The sequence below is a fragment of the Marmota marmota genome, unplaced genomic scaffold (genome assembly GCF_001458135.2).
Source record: "Marmota marmota marmota unplaced genomic scaffold, marMar, whole genome shotgun sequence".
NCBI lineage: Eukaryota > Metazoa > Chordata > Mammalia > Rodentia > Sciuridae > Marmota > Marmota marmota.
In genome coordinates, this window is record NW_026000222.1 from 17033804 (window position 1) to 17056324 (window position 22521).

Genomic DNA, 22521 nt, shown 5'->3' on the forward strand with positions numbered 1-22521 from the left:
TATCCTACTTTTCCGCCCTTTTCACTCTTTGCAAAGCACCACTTTTTTTTTTTTTTTTTTGGCCAGGCCATAGACTGAACCTCATTGGAATTCTCAAAACTGGCACCAATTGGCCTCTGACCAACTCTAAAGTCACCTCCTCAGCAAAGCATCCTCCAAGCCCTTTCTTTGCACATCCCCTCCTCTTGCCACTCTCTGTACAGCTTCCAGTCAATTCCCTTCATGCCACTCACCAGGGACAGGCAGTAAACATACCCATGTGTGCTCAGGGGTTTGATTGTGGGTCTCTAAGTAATGAAGAGACAGGAACCATAGAAGTCCTTGACATTATTGTCCTGGATTATAGCAGAGATTCGGGAATTTTTGTTTCTTTTGCAGTACTGGGGATTGACTCAGGTGCTTTACCACTGCGTTACAACCCCAGACCTTTATATTTTCTTATTTGAGACAGGGTCTCTCTAAGTTGCCCAGGCTAGTCTCAAACTTGAGATCCTCCTGTCTGGGGTTACAAGATATGTGCCACCACACCCAGCAAGTGAGTGTTCTGTCATTCATTAATTCAACAAATATCTCCTGAGCATCTAGGGCTGGGCATACTGGTCATTGGAGTGACGGTGGCATAGAGCTATGGCTGTCCATATGCCATTGCCCAGGGCTCAGCAGAGCACTGTCTGAAGAATTCTTTCTCAGTCCAAAATTCTGGAATTCCTTTTCTAGAAAACACCCACATTTCTAATTATTATTATTATTATTGGTAGAGATCGAACCCATGCATGTAGGCCTCATGCATGATAGGCAAGAGCTCTATAATGAGCTACATCCCCAGCCCTAAAATCTCTATTTTTTAATACTTTTTTTTTAAGAGAGAGAGAATTTTTTAATATTTATTTTTTAGTTTTCGGCAGACACAACATCTTTGTTTGTATGTGGTGCTAAGGATCGAACCCGGGCCGCACGCATGCCAGGCGAGCGTGCTACCACTTGAGCCACATCCCCAGCCCCTAAAATCTCTATTTTTAATGAATAATTCATTTATTCTTCACAATCAGGCAGCCATTCGGTCCTGTGTCTAGCCACATCTCTCCATTGCCACAGCTCATACCAAGTCCTAGGCTGCTATCTGTTCTGGCCTTTCTGTCTCCACTTTGTCTCCAGAAGTTGATCTTCAACAGCAACAGTGATCTTTTAAATCAAGAACTGGATCACAAACCAGCATGATGGTACCCACCACTTGTAATCCCAGCAACTTGAGAGGCTAAGGTAGGAGGATCACAATGTCAAGGCTAGCCTGGGCAAATTGGTGAGAACTTGTTGGAAGAAAGAAAAGAATAGAGTGAAAGAAAGAAGATGTAGCTCAATGGTAAAGTGCCCTGGGGTTCAATCCACAGTACCACAAGAAAAAAAAATCAGATCATGTTATTGTTCTACAAATCATGAATGGATCATTTTGTTCTCCTGCTGAAGAGGCTTCAGTGGTTCCCTATTGCCCTCAGGGTAAGTCTAGACATTGATGGGGCCTCAAAGGCCCAAGATCTGGCCTGAGATGATCTCACCTCCTTATCTCCCACCTATTTTACACCTGGTCTGCCTTACACCAGCCTGCCTGTAACTTCCTGAACATTGTCCCTACGTTTTGGCTTCTGACTTTTCTCTGTGCCTCCCTTCTACCTGCAATGTTACTCCCCCCATTCTCTTGAAAAACTGCTCAAATGTGCCACCTCAGGGAACCTGTGTCCTCTTGAAGCACCCATCACTGCCTATTTTCCTTGTCTGTGACCAGAACCAGGCAAAAATGGGGCTGCAATGAATAGAGGGAACACCTTCAAATTCACCTGGCCCTCTCCCCCTGCCCGTGGTCTTGAGAGAGGGAGGGGCAGCATCTGAGGGCCAGACACTTTCCCAACAACTACTACCATGGATCAGAAAGGATACAGCAGAAACCCTTATACAGAGGAGACCCCTGAAGTTCAGGAAAGGCAGAAAGTTTCCATGGTGTTGTGGTTAGGAAGGACTGAGTCTGAGCTTCAGCTCAGCTCTCTGAGTCATCATCAGTTCAGCTCTGCCTGAGTCAGGCATTGCTCTCTGAGCACATCCTCCGCCTTATGCTGTGCTGGGAGCTGGGCACAGCAGGGAATCATGGGCACTTTTAACCTGGAGGAGTTCATATTCTTGGAAGGGTAGACTCAGGCCTGAGAAAAGTCCCTCTAACAGATGGCATAGGATGATGAGAGCCCAGTGAACCCCAGGTGCTCACACATGGTGCTGTTCCACTTTAGGAAGTCATGCAGTTCATTTCCCAAAACCCAGAAAACCAGAGATTCACCTCACCCTGCTCCATAGCCTCCATGGGTTACAGCCCTCTGTTGGGCAGCTTCCCCCCAGCTTTCTGTGAAGAGAGAACAGAAGCCTGCTTCTTACTGTGGCTGTGGCTATATCATTCGCTCATTCTCCAGATATTCAGCAAGCATTTGTGGAATACTTGCTGTATGACACCAACGCTGGGGTGCCCAGAGGTGATGCTGCACTACACTCATTCCTGCTCAGGTGGCTCACAGTCAATCAGAAATGGTATGATTCCAAGTCTCTGTACCTTCTGTGTCACCAAAGCAGGGTGAGGGGAAGCTTGGGCCTAGGTGATGGGTGAATGCACCTTTCTTCAATGAGGTGGAGGACCAGGTTATAGGGAAGATGACATAGTTTGAGCAGGTGGCATCTTAGGGGTCTGGGTACCATCCAAAAAAACATGTCTAGAAGGCAGCTGGACATGTGGATAAAGGAAAGAGTCTCCTGGAATGGAGACAGCTTCTGAAGGAGACAGTGGTCAATCATATGACCAAGAGGTCAAGTGAGATAGGACCAAAAGTGCCAGAAAACTAGGTTGATAGTGCACTTCAGTGTGTGGTGTGGGCAGAGGCATGTTTGAGAGGGCTAGGTGTGGGACTATAAGCCTGTACCCACAACTAATCTCCACCCTCCATCCCCCGCCTGGACCCTACTTTCCGTCATGTATGTTAAAGGTCAAGTACCAAGATGCTGACCTGTGTTTAAGTCAAGGCTTTACCACTCCTGCTGTTCTTGGAGCCTCTTCTCCTTTCTGATGCTTTAACTGCACCCATCCATTCACTCATTAAAATTGCAAATTGAAGCTGGGCACCTTGGTACACACCCTCAATCCCAGTGACTCCAGAGGCTGAGGCAAGAAGATCACAAAGTCAAGGCCAGCCTTGGCAATTTATTAAGATCCTCAGCAATTTAGTGAGATACTGTCTCAAATTTTAAAAATAAATAAATAAAAAGGGCTGGCGATGTAATTCAGTGGTAGAGTGACCCTGGGTTCAATCCCTAGTATCACCCCTCCTACCACACACAAACAGAAATTCAAATTGAAGAGTCACTTCATCTCATTAATAACGAGAACAATGCAAATATAAACAAGAACACACCCTTTTTTGGCCCGAGATTGGTAGTGATGACCAGGAGAGTAGGGATTGATTTGAGTGTTTCTGAGTAGTGTATTCAGTATATTTCAGGAAGTTAGTGCAAATCTCCCCTTCATCCTGCCTTTCCTCCTTGAGAAATTTATCCCAAAGAAATAATTGTTCAAGCAGGAAAAGATTGGTGCCTGAGATGTTGATTACTGATTGTTTGACCAGGGCTAAATGGATAGCACAGCTTATCAGTGGGAGAAAGAGGGCTGAAAGTGTTTTTTTGATGCTCTGAGTTACTCTGTTGCCATTAAAAATAGATGTCAGGCACATACTGAGCATCTACTCTGTGCCTGGCATTGTTCCAGATGCTGGGACACAGTTGTGGACCAGATAGGCAAAAACTCTGATCTCAAGAAGTTTATACTCTAGCCCAAAGAAACAATAAATGAATTAACCTATAGATAAGATGATTTCTTGGTTTTTTTTGGGGGGGGGATTTAACTCAGGGGTGCTTTGCCACTCAGCCACATCACTAGCCCTTTTTATTTTTTATTTTGAGACAGGTTCTCACTAAGTTGCTTAGGGCCTTAAGTTGCTGAAGCTGACCTTGAACTTGAGATCCTCCTGTCTCAGCTTCTGAGCCTCTGGGATTACAGGTGTGCACTACTGTGTGCCCAGCTAGATAAAATGATTTCTGAGAGAGAAGAGCTGTGAGAAAAACAAGCCATGATAATGAAGTTTGGAGGGATAGAACTAGGGGCTACTTTTTCCAGGTGGTCAAGGAAGTCCTCTATAAGGTAGTAACATTGGAGCTGAGACCTAAATGACCAGGAAGCACTTGTGGAATGATCTATAGGAAGAATGTCCCAGTAAGATGAAACAGCAAGAGCAATGACAAGGAGGTAAGAATAGGTTGCTATATTCTAATTATGTAGGTTGGAGGAGATGGAAAGAGGTAAGGTCAGGTCAGGGTGGGGAGCAAGCATTTTATATCTATGAATATGGAAATGTGCTCAACACAATAAGCACAGTGGAATGGAGAAGGCTCCAGCACTGCCTGTGTAGCACGAGTCTCTTCAGGTGGACCTGCATTCATTGGCCCTGAGTGCTGTCAGTAGTGACCATCCTGAGCATTGCAGTTTCACTTGGTTGGCTTTTCTTTGTCTTTACTTAAACTAGGGAAGATTTGCAATGAACATGGGATCATTGCAAAAGCAAAGCAACTTGGCCATTACATATTGGGGAATCTCCAAGTTGGCCTCTGCACTGGGAGGTGTAAACTTCTAGACCAGGTTGGCGGCTGGCTTCCCTGGGGACTCGCCCAAGAGTGGGCAGTCTCTGCCCTTGTCCCCACTGGTCTACCTTTGGCCTCCAGAGGGAGCTGTGAGCAGAGCCATGCTGAGCTAGGGTGGGATGTCTGCTTGTCAGTCCCTGCGGGCTGGGATGGGCGTCCTTCCTTCCTTCCTGACTCCCTTCTCCTAAGGGACAAGTGGGAGGGATGTCTTTGCTGCTTCCAGATCATGGGATGAGCTGTCCCTCCGGGTACCCTTTCAGGTCAGGCCCCAGAATGCCGACGTGTGTGGTGTGTAGTTTTATTTCTGGGATTACCTACCAATAGGAGAAGTGTTCTGACAGAAACTTGGGAGGTGTTATGGTGCAGAAGGCCCAGCCACCAGGCATCTGGCAATCCCCTCCAGCTATGGGATGGTGACCTCGGCCTAGGATCCCCAAATTGCTGACCCCTGTGCTGCCTCTGCCTAGTCCAAATCTAGAGTTGATCTTTGGCGCCACCATGTGGGAAGTGTCCACGCTGCAGTTATAGGCTTGCCCAAATACTGCCAACTCTAGGGCTGCCCCATGGCCTCCAGCCCTTTTTTTGTGAATATAGTTACTGGTATGCAGTGACCACCCAACCTATTCAGTCTGGTGTGTTGGCCCTGCTCGTACTCAAACCTGGCCTCAGGTCAGGGCCCTGGAACACCACTGCCACAGTTAAAACTGTCTCCACATCCCCAAGCCTTTTCAGGAGGGGTAAGTGCTCCCTGTTTCTCCACTTCTCAGTCCTCCCCTGCTTCAAGCTATTTCAGGTATATTGCTCACAGCCAGTTCTCCTCTCTTCGGAAGCTCCCTTTGACATCTGTGACTACTCCTCTTGGGTCTTCTGAACTGGCTCTTTTCCTGATCTTTGGGGGCTGGGCCCTCTTTCCTTTTCCTTAATACTTCTCTCTGGGGCATCCCAACAACTTCCAGGCCCCCCTTTTTTTGACCTAGTGATTTCTAGAGTCTCAGTACCACCATCTTTCACTCCATTCCCTGCCTTAGAATGACCCTTGAGCACCCTAAATTTATTGTGTAGTCAACCCCATCTCCTCTCCTTAGACTATTCCTCCTGACCCTCCGTCAGCCTTTAAGGGAGCCCTCTCCTCCCTACCTGTGCCACCGTGCCCTTGGTTAGGCCACAACCTGCCCCTCCTGCCTGGCCTTAGTGTCCTTGTTTCATCATGCCCGTCCATTCTCCACAGAACAGCTGCATAGTCTCTGCATGCGATGAATTGACCTCCTCACTTCCCCACCGGCCCCTCAACTTTGGCTATGTTCCCCTAGAAGGTCCTACCTCTGGTCAGACTGAACTTCTTTGTGGCCCCTGAATACACCCTGCTTTCCCATGCCTCCCCATCTTTGCACAGGCTAGGCTGAACTCTTTCATCTGGCTAACTCCTTCTTACCCATTAGGTCTCAGCTAGGAAACAGCTCTCTTTCAAATAGCTTCCCTGGGACTCATGCTGATCAGGATCTTCTTTCTTTGCCCTTACAGCGCTTCAGGCTTCCTTCCTCACTTTCTGCAGCTCCTTTCAAAAGGACCACCAGGGCTCTCCACTCCAAGGCCAGATCCATGTTGAATCATGTGACTCAACTTGTGCCCAATTCCCACACTAAGAAGGTGCAGATCTCAAAAGCCACTGAGTTCCAGGAGAGCAAGGCCATACTTGGGAGTCACCACAGTGAACTAGTGGGGTAAGAATGGGATGGGACCCAAGGGTCTTACCTTCCTGTCCAAGGCTCCCTTGTTCCCCTAGATGCCATTGTAAGCTGAATCAGGATCTGTGAAGGACTGAGGGTCCTGGACCAGAAGTGAATTGTCCTGGGGGGAAAGCAGCCATCAGCCTAGGCTCCTGAGAGCTGAGGGTGCTGTCCCAGGAAGCCAAAGGGTCTGCTGGTGTGCAGATGGCCACAAGTCAGCACATTTGATAAAAGGACCTAATGAGTTTCCCTTCACCCACAGGACTGCCCAGCGGGAGTGCTGGCCTATGTGTCATTCAGGGAGGACCTGAATTCCTAAAGGGTCCTGGTTGCAGCTGTTACGGTCCCCAGTTTAATTATTTCTAACGTCACACAGAAGAGAATGTGCTGAGATGGAACTTCCCCCTCATGGCCTTGGCTTCCCACAGATCTGATCTCTCCAAATTATTCTATTCCCACCAGACTAAAGTCTGAAGATCAGCCTGTGTTTCTTCAGGCCAATGCACCCTCATACTTCTCCAACCACATAGGACTCCTGGCTCTCCCTGAGACTGCTTTAGGTGGTCCCACCTCAGACTTTTGATCCTGCTATGCCCTCTGCTTCATGGGTGGGCCTAGCTCAGGGAGCTCAGTAAACCCTGATGAACAGAATTGCTCTGTAAATAAACAAAGCACCAAGCAAGCTGCCTGGTACTTAGGAGATGCTCCCTCCACCTTACTAAGTTTGCCCAAAATAGAATAAAAAGGACCCATTTAGTCTTTTGTTGTTCCTGTTATCCTCTTTTATTGCAAAACAAAACAAATACAGAAAATTGCATAAAACAAATGTGCAGCTTATGATAAAGTAAACCTCCTTGGCCCATGTAGTCTATTCTTGTGCTCAGTTCCCAAAATTACTCTCCTTGCAGTTCTTGCAGCTTGCTCATTCCAGCCTCTGCCTGGAATTTATTCTGACCTTTATTTCTGAACATTTCCTCCCCCAGGTATAGAGAATCTTCCAGGACTGCACAGTTGCCTTACATCCTTGAACTTTCTTCCTTGTTGCTCAATACAAGTATGATTTCTTGCTTATTGGCTATGAGTCTTGCAGGGCTGGGGACCATTGTGCCTCACTCAAAACTCCATGTCACAGGAACTTGCTGGGTGCTCAATGAATACCTGTTGGATTATGAATGACTGGAGGTCTTGGGCACCGGGAAACTATCTCCCTGTTTGGTAACTTGCCCAGTCCATGCCATCTTGGTCAGTTGTTTTAAATTGCCCAAAGACACAGGCTTTCTCTCACTTGAGCTGTCTGGATCCTTGCAATTTCTCTAGTCTTTCTCATGTTGTTTTTCTCCTGAGTTCCCAGAATAGCATTACAGCTTAACAGTTTCACACTAAAACTGAAAATTTTCCCTGTGATTCCTCCTTACTTATTTCCTGAAATCTGCCTTCCAGCTCCCTTAGCTTATAAAGCCCATGACTCATTTACCCAGCCAGCCATGTCTTCTCCATTGGGATTTCTTGCAGGAAACCTGAGAGCAGTAAGGACTTAGTTTTTCACTCTATCCCCTCTTAGCCCTTGCATTTCTTATCTAAAACCCTAGATTTGCTCTATCATGAGAGGCAGTGGAGTTGTTAGTTTTGCCTTGACTTGGGTTGTCCTCATTAAACTAGAACCCTGTACCTGCAGGGGCTCAACTCAGAACCTTTGCAGTTTCAAGATCCCCAACCCCAAGGACACAAAATCACCTTATTTCCTTACTGAGTTTCCACTTAATGACAATTTTTGGTGTTCCCTGGAAGTCTAGAAAACTATAGGAATATTTCTAATGTACTTTCAAGATGCCAAGCTTCTTATCCTTCCTAGGCACTCAGAAATTACTCCCACACACACATAATTTCTAGTTTAATTTTCTTTCTAAACCTTTCCTTTCCTTCCCTCCCTCCCTCCCTCCCTTTCTTTCTTCTTTTTGTACTTGGGATTGAACCCAGGAATGCTCTACCGCTAGGTTACATCCTCAGCCCTGTCTTTCTTTTCTTTCCTTTTTTTTTTTTAAATTTCAAGACAATGTCTCACTAAGTTGCCAAGGCTGGCCTTGAACTTACAACCCTTCTGCCTCAGTCTCCCAAGTTCAGTGGTGTGTCCAGCTGCATTTGAACATGTTAGAAATCAGAACTGGGCTTGTTGGGTCATGCCTGTAATCCTACAGTTTGGGAGGCTGGGGCATGAGGATCACAAGTTCTAGGCCAGCCTCTACAATTTAGTGAGGACCTGAGAAACTAATGAGACCATGTCTCAAAATAAAAAATAAAAAAGGTTGGGGATGTCGCTCAGTGGTAAAGTGCCCCTGGGTTCAATTCCAGGTACCAAAAAAAAAAAAAAATCAGAAATTAACTAAGCATGGTAGTTCATGCCTGTAATCTCTGTTATTTGAGAGGCTGAGGCAGGAAGTTTGCAAGTTTAAGACCAACCTTAGCAGCAGCTTAATGAGACTGTGTCTGAAAATAAAAAAACAAAAAGGGATGGAGATGTGGTAGAGCACTCCTGGTTCAGTCAGTACTGCAGGGAAAAAATGTTCAAATGCAAACTGCAGACTCAGTAGTCTGCACATAGTCAACCTTCATATTGGCCATTCCCTGAAAATTTATCACCTGTCAAAATGAGAGGGGTTATGCAGATGTTGCCGCCACACTTAGCTAGATGTCCTTAGTGTGTGTGTTACTGGGAACTTTGGGAGAATCTGTTGTAGCTAGGTTGGGGATAGGATTGCATTTTAGGGGCTCTGGATACCAATTATGAATGGGGCTAATATCTGCTAATGATATGTAACATCTCAGTGGATGTTTGAAAGACTGGGTGTGTATTTGTGTTGAGTTCCTGAGGGTTGTCAAAGGCACTGCTTAATTTAAAAAATGCTTTGCAAGCTGGGCATGGTGGTGCACACCTTTAATCTCGGCAACTCGGGAGGCTGAGGCAAAAGAATCACAAGTTTGAAGTTAACCTGAGAAACTTATCAAGACCCTGTCCCAAAATCTTAAAAAAGGGGTGGGGGTGGGGATGTAGTTCATGGCTAAAAACCCCCTGAGTTCTATCTCCAGTACCAAAAAAACCCAAAATACTTTTACAAATGTGTCAGTGAAATAAAGCTGAGTGATGGCATGTGGACAATGAATTAATTAGGCTTCAATTAAGTTTAAAAAGAACTTTGGAGAAGTTTACTAATTCTGATAATCATCAATAATACACCAGACATTCCTTGTACCCTTCCTCCCATCATATGAAAGTTATCAGAACCAAAATGGAGTCACTCATGCCAAATCTTAACAAAATAGTGTTAGGATACCATAAGGAAGAGGGCTCTCACACACACTTGTATATGACCAAAACTATTTCAAGGTCTCTCTGAAAACCATAACCTTGCACAAAGGCCTCCACAACCTTATACTTCAATAAAGATGCCTACCCAGCAACTGCCTATTCAGTGTTGGACCAATGTAACCCTTGTTGGTGATACTTGTAACCAAGGATAATCATTTCAAAACAATTTATGTTACCTTTCTCATTTTGCCTTTAAAAATCCTTGTCTTCCTGCCATGCATGGTGTGCACACCTGTAATCCCAGTGACTCTGGAGGCCAATGCAGGAGAATCACAATTTCAAAGCCAGCCTGGGCTAAATAGCAAGACCCTGTCTCATTCGTAAGTAAGTAAGTAAGTAAATAAATAAATAAGTAAATAAATGGAGTAGGGATATAGCTCAGTAGTAGAGTGCCCCTGGGTTTAGGACCATACGTACTTACAAAATGCCCTTATCTTCATTTGCCTCCCTAGGTGTGACTGTGATTCATCATATCATATATATCCTTCATTGTAATCCCTCATTTATTCCTGAGTAAACTAAATTCTTTGAAGAACCACTTTTTGTGTTGTTATTTTAGTTGAAACACTTGCTCTGCCCTGATGTGGGAACATTTCACCCAGGTCATGATTTGTGGGCCTCAAACTGAAATGTAGAGTGTCTCATTCAAAACTATTATTTTCAAGATAGTGACAGCAGGGCAGGGGATGTGGCTCAAGCGGTCGCCTGGCATGCGTGGGGCGCTGGGTTCGATCCTCAGCACCACATAAAGATAAAATAAAGATGTTGTGTCCACCGAAAATTGAAAAATAAATATTAAAAAAACTCTCTCTTTCTCTCTCTCTCAAAAAAAAAAAAAAAGTGACAGCAGAGCATGAAAATAATCATGGAACCCCTTTTGAGCATGGAGCTCCCTAAGACTGCACAGATCTCAAGCACAAGAAGCTGGTTTCTTAGGCTTGAGATCTGTGCAGTCTTAGGGGGCTCCATTTCACTACTGAATTATACCTAAATAGTTAATGTGTCCTTTAATAGTGAGATTCACACACTTGGGTGCAATTTGCCCATCTGGATGTCAGTTGTATACCAGTCCAGTATACAGGGGGCTCTGTATCCGGTGTGCTTACTGCTGACTGGCTGTCCTCAGTGTGTGTGTGTGTGTGTGTGTGATATTAATGTCATGGATTTTGTGCTAGATGTTTCTGGCATGTCCACCACCCCTGGAGGGACATCTTTATTGCTATTTAGTCAGTATTCCAGGAAGCAGAGATAGACCTTCAACCTGGGGTAATTCAGTACAGGGCTCGAGATTTTTAGAAGTTTGATCAGCATTCCTTAGAATACAAATCTGTGGGGCCATAACCCTGAACAGAGGAGACCAAATTAGAGGCTCCAGGAGGTTCCTAAAGGGGAGTGGGAATGAACATGCAACCACAAGGGGGCGTACATTTATTTATTCTATTTCAATTAAAGCAAAAACTAAATCTTTGCTTTTTTTTTTTTCCTTATTACNAGTCACATGTAAGTTGAAACTCTGGGCGCTGGGGTTGTGTGTGGCTCAGTGGTAGAGCGTTTGCCTAGCACATGTGAGGCCCTAGGTTCCATCCTCAGCACCACATAAAAATAAATAAATAAAATAAAGGTATTGTGTCCAACTACAACTAAAAAAAATTTATTTTAAAATTTTTTTGTAGTTATAAATGGACACAGTACCTTTATTTTACTTATTTATTTTTATGTGGTGCGAGGATTGAACCCAGTGCCTTTAAACAAACACCCTACCACTGAGCTACCATCCCAGTCCTAAAAAAATATTTTTTAAAAAAGCAATGTGTGGCTGGGGATATAGCTCAGTGGTAGAGTACTTGCCTAGCATGCATGAGGCCCTGTATTAGATCCCCAGCACTAAAAGAAAAAGGAGGAGGGAACAATGTGTGCTTATTACAGAAAATCAGGAAATACAAGCAAGCAAAAAACAAATACACTCCCTTATGTATGGGAGTATGAGGGCCTATCTCCTTTTCCATTCACTAGGATTTCAGGCTGTCATGAGTAGAAGGAAGCTAGGTAGACAGATTCTTTTTTTTTTTTTTTAACCACAGATTGAACCCAGGGTCTCAACCACTGATCCACATCCCCAGACCTTTGTAATTTTTATTTTGATAGGGTCTCAGGACCTCACTAAGTTGCTGAGGCTGGCTTTGAATCTGCAATCCTCCTGCCTCAGTTTCCCAAGACACTGGGATTATATATGTGCCACCAGACCCAGCTAGACAGAGAGATTCTAAAGAGTCTCCTCAGTCCCATGACCCAGTACAGCCCCAAGAGTGCCCTGATGACAGGTGTCAACTGCTGCACTGCCCCTACTTCCAGATGTTGTCACCTGTTAGAACCCCAATAGCAGCAGGGTACGGTGATGTACCCTGTAATCTCCTCTGTTCAGCAGCTCGGGAGGCTGAAATAGGAGAATTACCAGTTCAAAGCCAGCCTCAGCAAAAAGCAAGGCGCTAAGCAACTCAGTGAGACACTGCCTCTAAATAAAATACAAAATAGGGCTTGGGATGTGGCTCAGTGGTCATGTGCCCCTGAGTTCAACCCCTGGTACCCCTCCGCAAAATAACCCAAATAACCCCAAACCCAGGTAAAGAGGCTGCCAGAGGCCATGCTGGGATTGAGCTGGGGTGAAAGATGGTGTGGCCCAGGGTTATTCTTGCTTCCTTTCCTCCAGGAGCTTTAGTACCTAGCAAAATAGGATCAAACCCTGCAGAGATCCTTCAGCTTGCTGTGGGCACAGCAAACCAGAGACCACTCTTGCCCTTGCTGATGGATTCCCTGCCACAATTATTTTTCATACCCTTCCCCTACTTGTTCCCTACTCTGTACCTGATTCACACTTCTCTCAGACTCCCATTATACCTGGCTCCCACAGGGGCACGATCCTGACCGTTTCTGAATCTCAACCAAGTAAGCATCCCCTGGGAGATGCAGCATGCCCACTCCATATGGGTCAGGATGTGAAGCATCTGACACCTTCAGCTGATTGTGAGGAGGACATGGTGAAAAGGGAGAACTTTTAAACAGTAGGTTCTAGACATGAAGCCCTGAGGCTTAAGCCAGAGTGAATATGCAGTATAAAGAGTTACACCAGGAGCGGGTAAGCTGCCAAGCAAGAAACAGAAGCCCAAGGACTAAGGGAAGGAAGGATCAGGGAAGGTCCTGAAGCCCACTCTGCCTTGTTTCCAAAGATGTCACAGACCCTGCATCCATTCAGCTAGTGAAAAGCCAGGTATGGGAGCTTCTGAGAGGCAAAGACCTATCTCTGCTTGTCAACAACACAGAGCCTTTGACATCTCATCACTGGATGTAGCCACAGTAGCCAACATGCTGCTGTCATACCAGAGCCACACTGTGGGCTCCCCTGCTCTTCAGCCAGGTGAAGCACCTCCCTTCTTCTTGCTGGCCAGACTTATACCCTGCCCTTGGGCTATTGCTTTTCCTCTATCCCAAGGGCCTCCGGCAGGGGAGGGAACATGAACAGGTCCAGGCAGGGGAAGGAATACGGCTCCAATTCCCCTGATACCTGCTCCTCTGCTAAGTCATGTAGACCTTTCCATGGAATAACATCAGCTTTGTTTCCAGGTGCAGAAAATATTTTTTTAATATTTATTTTTTAGTTTTCGGCGGACACAACATCTTTTGTTTGTATGTGGTGCTGAGGATCGAACCAGGGCTTTACGCATGCCAGGTAAGCCCGCTACCTCTTGAGCCACATCCACAGCCCTGCATAAAATATTAATTGCTGAGACCTTGTTCCTTCTTGCCTGCACCCCTTTCCTTTGTCCCAGGCCTTTGGGTCACAGTTGAGGAAAGCTGCTAGGATCCATTCCCTGAAAGACCTGAGCAGGATACAAGCTGCCATTTTCAACCTTTGTAGCATTGCAGGCTCTATGACAAAAATTCTGGGTTGGGCCTGCAGACACAATGTGTCTTACTGCTGTAGTAAGGTAACCGGAGTGGGAGGACCTGGGATTTTGGTAGCATTTAGGATTTCCTTAGGTTGGTGATAGCCCTTCCAGTTCATTCCTCTTCTAGACTGCTCTGAACATACTGACCTGGTGCCAGGCTCTGGTTGAAGGCAAGGAAGGCATCCTGTGTGCCAGCATCCATTCCAGGTGGGTGAATACCCAGATGGCCCATTCTAATTTGCACACTACAAGTCAGTTCTCTAATTCCCAACATTATAGCCCTGTGGGAATATGAGCACAGGACTGCTCAGCTGGGTTCTTAGGGAAGTCTAGCAAAGATATCAGCTCAAAGTCTGGCAAAGATGTCAGCTCAAAGCCAGGCATGGTATCACAGGCCTGTAATCCTAGTGATTCAGGAGGCTGAGGCAGACGGATCGCAAATTTGAGGCTAGCCTCAGCAACTTAGATCCTATCTCAAAAAATAAAAAGGGAGGAAAAAAAGATGTCAGGTCAAGTGATGTCTATGGCTTTGAATTCCATTTTGTAAGGGCTATCAATGGCATGAGGGGTATACATTGTCGTTGGGTCAAGTTTCCCAGGATGGTTGACTAAGGGAGTATGGAGTGTTGAATTCTGGGGTCTAGGATGCACATGGAGGCTACAGATAATAGAACCCACAGTGCCATGAAGTGTGAGAGGTTATGGAATGGGGAGAGGCATACTACAAAAGAGGTTGTGGGTTGGAGGAGGAGCAGATTCTTTGTGGAATCCTGGGGCACATACATAAGTGTCATCTCCTAAGCATGGGCAACTGATGGGTGCCATTTAGATCCTTGAAGGTATGGGGTACAGCTTCTCTGCCCCCCCACCCATTTGAGCTCAGTTTGTCTATGGGCCAGAATATGGCCCGGTGGCTTCAGCTCCACGTGTGCTCAGCTGTGTGCTCTGCAAACCCCACTGAAGATGAGCAAAATCCATCCAGCACATGCTGATGGTTTAGCTCACTGAGAAAGAAGCAGGAGTCTTCCTGGACTGGCAAGGTCAAGTCATTCCCTATGGAGCATCTTCAAGAAGTCAGTCAGACCACAAGAACTCCAAGGGAGCCATATTCTTAGTGTTCCATTCCCAGCCCTTCTCCGTTTGCTCCCAGACTCTCAGTAAGCCCTTAGTATTTGTACCAGGCTCTGGCACACAGTAGACATTCAATAAATATTTCATGGATGAAGGAATGAGCCTGTCTCCACACTGGCTTCCAAGGGTCAGTACCCATTGGGTATTCCCTGAGGCTGAGATGTTCCTCTCTCTCTGACACCCCAGCACTCCTTGGCCTCAGGTTTCAACCACAATATCATATGAGGAAAATGGCATTGAGCTTTGGAGTTAGAAACAGTGACAAGGATTCTTTAAGATCAGTCACATCAGAATCACCTGCAACATCTGTTACAAACTCTGGTAGCTGGGTCCTGAGAATTTGCCACTCCTTAAATCTTGGCAGGACCAAATTGACATTCTCACCAGTTCCTAGGTTAGGCTGCTGCTGCTGCTGGTGGTGGTGGTGGTATGAGCCCCACATTCTGGGGACCCACATGTTTAGACACACCTGAAACAGAGGCTCTCAGAGCCCTTCCCCTGTCTTTGGCCCTACCTTTTCAGAGCTCTCTAATAAGTGTCCACTGCTAGTATCTGCCTTTGAGATGCCAGGCCTTTCTGAGCTCACTGTAGAGGCTGATCAGAAATACTAGGAGTTTACACTCCCCATACAAGCCTCCAGGAAGCATGGGAGGGAGTTGCTGTAGATTGACTCCAGCTTCCTCTTGCTTTAGGTGGAGACCCTCTGAGGCCTGTATTCTGAACTTACCTCAGGGCTCCCCCACCCCACCCCATGTAGGGATGGCCTGAGGAGGATGACTCTCACCCAGTTGGGAATCCTCAGGCCCTCCTCCCTTCTCTTTACTGCAGCAATAAAATGACCTACCTTCAAGGGTTAAGGGTTGTGAGTTCCCTTTGTCAACTCTAGGAAGTAAATCCAGTCCAGAAGGACTCCTGGAATTTCTTCAGCTGTTACTTGGTTTCAGGGAGGGAAGAAGTAGACTGAATCCCTTAAGCTTGGAACCAGGAAACTGAGGGTGTGGGAGGTTGGAGGTTGTGCTATGGGAAACCACAGGGACTATTAGTATGCCTGTTTTGAACAGCTATACAAAATCTGACCTAGAAGTTAGGGGGGAATCCTTTTGAGAAGCTCCCTCCATCTTTACGAACCCCTAAGTGTCTTGCCAGGATACCCAAACTTTCCCAGAAGACCTCACCATGAGTCTCCTGAATCATAAATATATCCCAGGGACACCGGGAACTCTCAGGGAATTGGAGGAAGTTATTATGTTTGGGCACTGCTCCAAACAAAACTGGGAATGGGCATTGGGAAGGCAATCAACTATAGCTGCCCCACTGAGTGCTTATAAAACCAAGAGGTATTAAATAAAACCTCATCTGAAACCAGCCCTATATTTGGGCTTCTTCAGTTATTTAAGCCAATAAATTATTTTTATAGTTTAAGACAGTCCAAATCAAGTTTTGGGTTCAATGCAACTGATGTCTTCTCATTGATTCTATTTCCCTAATAGGTATCTGCCTTGAATGGAGGGTTACCAATAGTCTTTGAGCATTCTAGAAGGTCTTATCTTTAAATCCAATGGTGGGAAATAGAAAAGACTCAGAATGTCCCTAAAGGACCAGGTAAGGGGCACCTGTCTTATGGAGATGCTTTAATGTATCTGATATCATAACCTCTAAGAGGCCATTTATTATTAGACAGTCCATTATTTTGTGAACTTTTAATAAACAAAATGAAAAAAAGTGCTCTTCATTGAGTTATAACATATAATAAATGTACAAATCTTTTCTTTTTCTTTTTTTGAGGTGCTGGGGATCCAACCTAGGATCTCATGTGTGCTAGACAAGCACTCTACCACTAAGCAATACACCCTGCCCCCAAATGCACAAGCCTTAAATGTGCATTTTGCAGTTTAATGAAATGTATATACCTGTGTAACCACCATATCTCTCTCTCTCTCTCTCTCTCTCTCTCACACACACACACACACACACACACACACGACAAAGTGAGAAAACGCCCTTTGGAGTGAGAAGTATACTGCAGGAGGGAAAAGACCCCTTTGTTTTTACAGAACATCCATACCCTCTGGTTTCTCCTCCCTGGAGTCAAGGCCCCAGCCTCAGCAGGTAAGCTCAGTAACCCCCAGGTCTCCCAAATTCCCCACTTGAACATATTTCTGAAAAGTCCTTTAAACAAATGTTTTCCTGAAAACATCAGGCTGGTGGTTCCTGACAGTAAAATTATCCATACAGTGTTAATGCTCATTCACAGAGGGTTCTTCTATAGACTACTATAGGCAAGAAGGAAAGACAAATGTGAGGACCAGCCATTGCACCTTATGTTGCTAGAAAAGGTAAAAGCAAAACCCAAGTGGAATAGAAAAGACATGTTTATGTTGGCATTAACAGAATATGAATACTGGATTTTGATGACATTAAAAAATAACTTGAATTTTTTTTTTTGCAATATGGTATTGTGCTTCTGCCCTTTTTTAAAGCACCAGTTTTGGGAAGCATAACAAAGCATTTGCTGATAAAATGATATGAAGTTGGGGATTTATCTCAAGATAATCTGAGTTGGGAGATGATGTAAATGAAACAAAATTGTTTGTAAATTGGTGATTATCAAAATAGGATTACAGTACCTGGGTTTCATTATCCTATTCACGTTACTTTTATGTAGATTCAAAATTTTCCATATCAAAAATGAAAAACAAAAGGAATCTTAAAAAGAGCAGGGTAGAACTAGGGATGGTGCTCAGGGGCAGAAGGCTTGTCTAGCATGCGTGAGGTCCTGGGTTCAATCCCAGGACCAAAACCTCCGCCTACAAAAAAAAAAAAAAATGCAATCAAGTGCTTTGAGAGAAGAAGGCCCAAGAATGCTGAAGGGTCTGTGGGACATGGATAGTCACCTACCTCAGCAAAAGGCAGGTGGGAGTTGGCCAGGGAAGGCTTCCTGGGGGAGAAGACTTTTACTCTCTTGAAACTTAAGTGAAGTTGGGGAGTGCCAGGCAAGGGACACTACCTGTCCCTGGGACTCACAATTGGCATATTCTTTCCTATGCTGTCTTGTTTCACTGCCTAACACATGTTCTGCCCCAAACTTGCCCAAAGGCCCCAGCCTGGTAAACAATCAGTATACTCTTCTCACTCAGCTGGAGCTGGGGAGACAGTTACTCCATCATGAAGTTCCCTAGAATTGGATCAGTCAGTGAGTCAGTCATCAAACACCTATAACCATAATCATGTTGTACAACCTCTGTGACAGTATTGGGCTCAGATCATAGCAACAGGCGCCCAGCAGCACTCATACTGCCCATGAACCTAACTGGAGTCCAGAGGAAGAAATAAACATTTGTTTATTCCCTTTCCCACTCCAAGCTCCTTTTGCTCCCCACATGAACTGTATCACCCATCCCCATCCCTACCACTGAATTAGCCCAAAATATGGCCTATGGGTTGGTTTCTTGTCTTAGCTCAGTATGTATACATATATCTATAATTACTTCTATGTTCACCTTTCCAAATAACTGATATTTGGTTTGATTTGTCAAAGTTTGTTACATTAAAAGTTTCCTTCTGTGGGTTGGGGTTGTAGCTCAGTGGTAGAGTACTTTCCTCGCACGCATGAGGCCCTAGGTTTGATCCTCAGCACCACATAAAAGTAAATAAATAAAAATAAAGATATTGGGTCCATCTACAATAAAAAACATTTAAAAAAATTTCCTATTATCATTTTCTGTTTTCTTTGGTGCTCTGGTTTGAATATGGTTTAATTGTGTCCCCTCAAAGGTTCATGTGGGGTGGCAGTATGGAGAGGTGGTAGAGACTCCTAATGGGAGGTCCTAAGGTCATTAGGAAACTACTTTCTCTGGAGACCCCTTGAGCTCTTGTTAGACGATTCTTGTAAAAAGAGCAAGTCTGGCCTCAGCAGCTCTCTCTGCTTCCCAGTGGAGACGTGACCACTTAATGTGACTCACTCCTGCCATCTGCCATGGGACCTTTGCCAAGCCTGCTACTCTATGCCATTTAGGCTTTCACCCTCTCAAACTGTGAGCTACAAAAATGTCCCCCATCCCAGTACTGGGGATTGAACCCAGGGGTGCTCTACCATTGAGCTACACCCTAGTCCTTTTTATTTTTTATTATTTTGAGACAGGGTCTCACTAAGTTGTCAAGGCTGGCTTCAAACTTGCCATCTTCCTGCTTCTCTCCCCTGAGTAGCTGAGATTACAGGTTTCAACCACTGCACTTGACTGCCACCCTGTTTTGATGGTTGGTTTGCTTGACTGTCTCCTCCACTGAACCTGACCAGGATCATGGTTTGGCCCCTGTCTGTTGCTTCCCACAGGGCTGATACATCTGTGTGCACACATGCAGGTGAAGACAGCTGAGTGCTGGAGTGGGAAGACACACTGTCCCAGACATGAAATTCTTTCCTTAGGATGGTTACTGAACAGGCCCATCCAGGTGCTCAGAATCAGTACGGCACCTTTCCAACCAACACATAGTCCCTCCCTGCTCCACACCTCTTTAGCCAGTATCTTCAGGGATGTGCCAGGCACAAGAATTTGAGCAAAGTATCACATGTACATTTGATACATTGCCCTTCCTGAGCCCCAAGTGACCCAATCAGGATGGAAGCACACCTGGGTGTCTGATATTTTTACTTTGCATCTTTCTAGAAAAGAGAAAGCACTGAAGTGAGCCACCAGGCCTTTTACAGCCTCTGGGATAGAAAGGTCAGTTGAATTGCCAGAGAGATCTCAACACCAGGTCTGTTTTCCAAATCACCAACCCTATTCATAGGGGAGAACAGGGGACTGGCCCTTAACTGGATCATCCTAAGGGCTCAGTTCAGGAACTGTCTCCTTAGAGGGGCTTCCCCTGATTCCTCAGTGTTTCCTCCCACCTCCAGGCAACAGTAAGTGGCTTTCTGAGCTCCAAGGACTGTTATCCTGAAAACAACTGCAGGTGATACCAGCATAGACACAGTATTCATCTGTGGAAGGATCTTGCCATAGGCCCACTTCTGCAGAGCCTCCTCCCATGAAGACGGCATACAAATGCCAATTATTGGTGTTGACTCCAGGCAAAGGCTGCCATATGGGAATCTATGATTTCCCCTTGCTTCTAGGAGCATTTCTTCAGGCATCCTGCTCAGAACAGCCTGTGTGGACTTGGTCTGCAGACCCTGACAGCCCTTTCATCCTTTCCTGCTGCCTTGGGACAGCCTTGTTTGTGCACTGGGTCCTCCAAGCTGATTCAGTCTGCATCCTTTTACCAAATGGACACATGCGAGATTAAAAAGCCCTCCAGAGGGATGAGAGAAGGCAGGGGCAGGTGGGGTCCTATGTCCTACCATGTCCACAAATGGGCAGTCCTCACCACAGCCTCATGCTCATGAGACCAGGCGTGGGCAGAAGCCTAACAACACAAGTATAAGGGAGCAGCCATTAGCACTAATGAGGCAGGCGGCCTGAAAGCTTTTTACTCGGAAGCTGCTTGCCCACCCAGGGAACAGTCCGTCCGTTCAGCTCCCTTAGTTTCCAGGAACCCTGCGCAGAAAGGGATTTGGGAACAGGAGAAGGGGGTGGGGATCTTGGAGAAGCCTGGAGAGAGAAGAGGGAGGGATGGCAGTCCAGAGATGTAGGCAGAGGGCCTGTTTTTGGCTAGGTGAGCTTCTTCCACTCTTCTCTCCTCAAAGAAACCCAAGGTCTAGTTCTGTACCCCATCCTTGTACCACAGTAGCCACTAGCCCATCACTCCCTTCAATGCCCTTGACCCAAGTTCCTGGAAACAAAGGAAACAATATGCTTTATAGGGGCTGAGTGAGCATTTCCGGGGCCACAAATTAAATTAAACTCTCCTGGCCGCCTGCCTTGTTATTGCTAATGGCTCCAGCCCAGCGCATCCCCTAGGTCCTGGTCCTATGGAAATTTTGGGAGCCTGGATACCCTATCTTGTTTCTAAATAATTAATTGGTTCCTGGAGGCCTCACCCAAAATTGGAGATGGCCACTCCTCTAGTAGAGTACCAAAGTCTTGAGTTCCAGTGAGTGAGCCTGAACTGTGCCCCCACCCTCTAAAGAGGGCCCCTCATGCCTTAGCTGTAGGGTAGAGTCACGTGTGGGTCCTTCATTAGACCCTGACATAAAAGCTGAGGGAACAGTTGGCCAGGGACTCTCTAGGCAAGGACCAGCAAGCAGAGGTAAGTCCTCAGGTTGGGTGGAGAATCCTACTTTCCAGACATCTACAAGGTACTCCAAGGATGAGGAAGGACTAAGTGGTGGGTTTTCCTATGAGCCAGGCTATGCTGACTGCAGTGCTGCTAAGCTGTGCCCTGCTGCTGGCATTGCCAACCACGCTTGGGGCCCAAATGGGATTGGCACCCCTGGAGGGCATCAGAAGGCCTGACCAGGCCCTGTTACCAGAGTTCCCAGGTGAGTAGGGCAGGGGTGGGCTGGGGGATCCTGAACTCTCTCTGGCCACAAACTTGCCTGCCTGGCATAATCCCTCCTTTCTCCCTTCCCAATCCCAGCCCCGGGAGGTGGGTACTTTGTGCATGGGGGTCCTGTCCTCACATTTTCTGCCCCAGGCTTAGGCCTGCAAGCTCTGCTGAAGAAGACGACTGCAGAACAATCAGAAGAGGCTCTGCTACAGAAGGCAGAAGCTTTGGCGGAGGTAAGCACTCAGGGAAAGGGTCAGGCTGCAGAGGGGGCATCAGGTACCACCCCTTCTCCCCACCTCTGGACCCCTTCAACAAGGGGCGACACAGCAGGGCACCCCTCCCTACACTCCATTGCCATCTTGCACAGCTTAGAGCAAGTGAGGTGCCTGAACCTGCCTTCAGAAGTTTGCGCTCACTCTCCTGTTCCCTTACCAATGCAGATGCTAGACCCGCAGAACCGTGAGCTCCGTTCCCCGCGCCGCTGTGTAAGGCTGCACGAGTCCTGCCTGGGACAGCAGGTACCATGCTGTGACCCGTGCGCCACTTGCTACTGCCGCTTCTTCAATGCCTTCTGCTACTGCCGCAAGCTGGGTACGGCCACCAACCCCTGCAGCCGCACCTAACAGGCTAACGTTTCAGCAAACGGGCATACGAATAAAGGATGGGATCAATCCCAAAGCTGTGGTTATTTCGAACGTGGTCGTCGAGGCGGGGTTGGGTTCTTGAAGGGATGGGGGTGTCGCCAAGTCAAGAAACCACATACATGCTTACCCCAGGGCCTCGGCTATCCCATCATCTGAGCCACATGTACGCGTGCTTTTAGAGCACCAGGCACCTTTGCGGGAAGTAAAGGGGGCCTCAATACAGCCTTGGAAAATCTTCTACATCGAATGCGGGAAAAAGCTGGGCGCAGCCCAGCCCAGCACGGGGGCTGTAACTCCCAGGTAGAGAATAAGCCTGAGTCCAGGACCCACTTGCGGCTAAGTGTGACCTTCTGCAAAGCCAGCCCCCACCGGACCTCTTTTCCCCTGGTTTAGACTCAACAGTGTGGAACCTTTACAATAAGAATCATCTCCCGCTCTCACTTTTACCCAGCCGGCTTCTGCAGTACCTGGTGCACCTAACCGCGGGAAGAGAGCCCCCACCGAATCCTGCGGCCACGGGCGCCACCATGCGGTGGTTCTCGGACATTCAAGTAGCT

General features: G+C 46.5%; 3 protein-coding genes across 4 annotated transcripts in view; 2 read left to right on the forward strand and 1 right to left on the reverse strand.

The window, feature by feature from the left end:
• Positions 1 to 6661, reverse strand: part of Ripor1 (RHO family interacting cell polarization regulator 1) — a 23592-nt gene extending 16931 nt beyond the window's left edge. The window contains exon 1 of the mRNA XM_048792520.1: positions 6475 to 6661. The gene's annotated coding sequence lies outside the window, so the exon portion shown is untranslated. The remainder of the gene's footprint in view (positions 1 to 6474) is intronic.
• The window catches only part of LOC125613139, a 42806-nt gene extending 32129 nt beyond the window's left edge, over positions 1 to 10677 (forward strand). The window contains exons 2-3 of one of the 2 annotated variants that reach the window (XM_048792522.1): positions 6244 to 6443; positions 10058 to 10677. In XM_048792522.1, coding sequence (XP_048648479.1) covers positions 6244 to 6443; positions 10058 to 10115 — 258 coding nt within the window. In that variant the 3' untranslated portion in view covers positions 10116 to 10677. Of the gene's footprint in view, positions 1 to 6243; positions 6444 to 7432; positions 8437 to 10057 lie in introns of those variants that run through there. The other variant, XM_048792521.1, reaches the window with a different exon arrangement.
• Positions 10678 to 11635: 958 nt separating this feature from the next.
• Positions 11636 to 21992, forward strand: LOC107151097 (agouti related neuropeptide). The gene is made up of 7 exons (XM_048792607.1): positions 11636 to 13964; positions 16379 to 16490; positions 16878 to 16997; positions 19556 to 19612; positions 19789 to 21312; positions 21468 to 21553; positions 21761 to 21992. The coding sequence occupies exons 5-7, from the start codon at positions 21171 to 21173 to the stop codon at positions 21941 to 21943; spliced, it is 411 nt and encodes a 136-aa protein (XP_048648564.1). The 5' UTR covers positions 11636 to 13964; positions 16379 to 16490; positions 16878 to 16997; positions 19556 to 19612; positions 19789 to 21170; the 3' UTR covers positions 21944 to 21992.
• The last annotated feature ends 529 nt before the right edge of the window (positions 21993 to 22521 follow it).

Bases quoted from the DNA above. Each gene is read 5' to 3' on its own strand.
- LOC107151097 (XM_048792607.1), top strand. From the start codon at position 21,171: ATGAGCCAGGCTATGCTGACTGCAGTGCTGCTAAGCTGTGCCCTGCTG. The intron at 21,313-21,467 runs GTGAGTAGGGCA...TTTCTGCCCCAG, and splicing joins CCTGTTACCAGAGTTCCCAG to GCTTAGGCCTGCAAGCTCTG. The intron at 21,554-21,760 runs GTAAGCACTCAG...TTACCAATGCAG, and splicing joins AGGCAGAAGCTTTGGCGGAG to ATGCTAGACCCGCAGAACCG.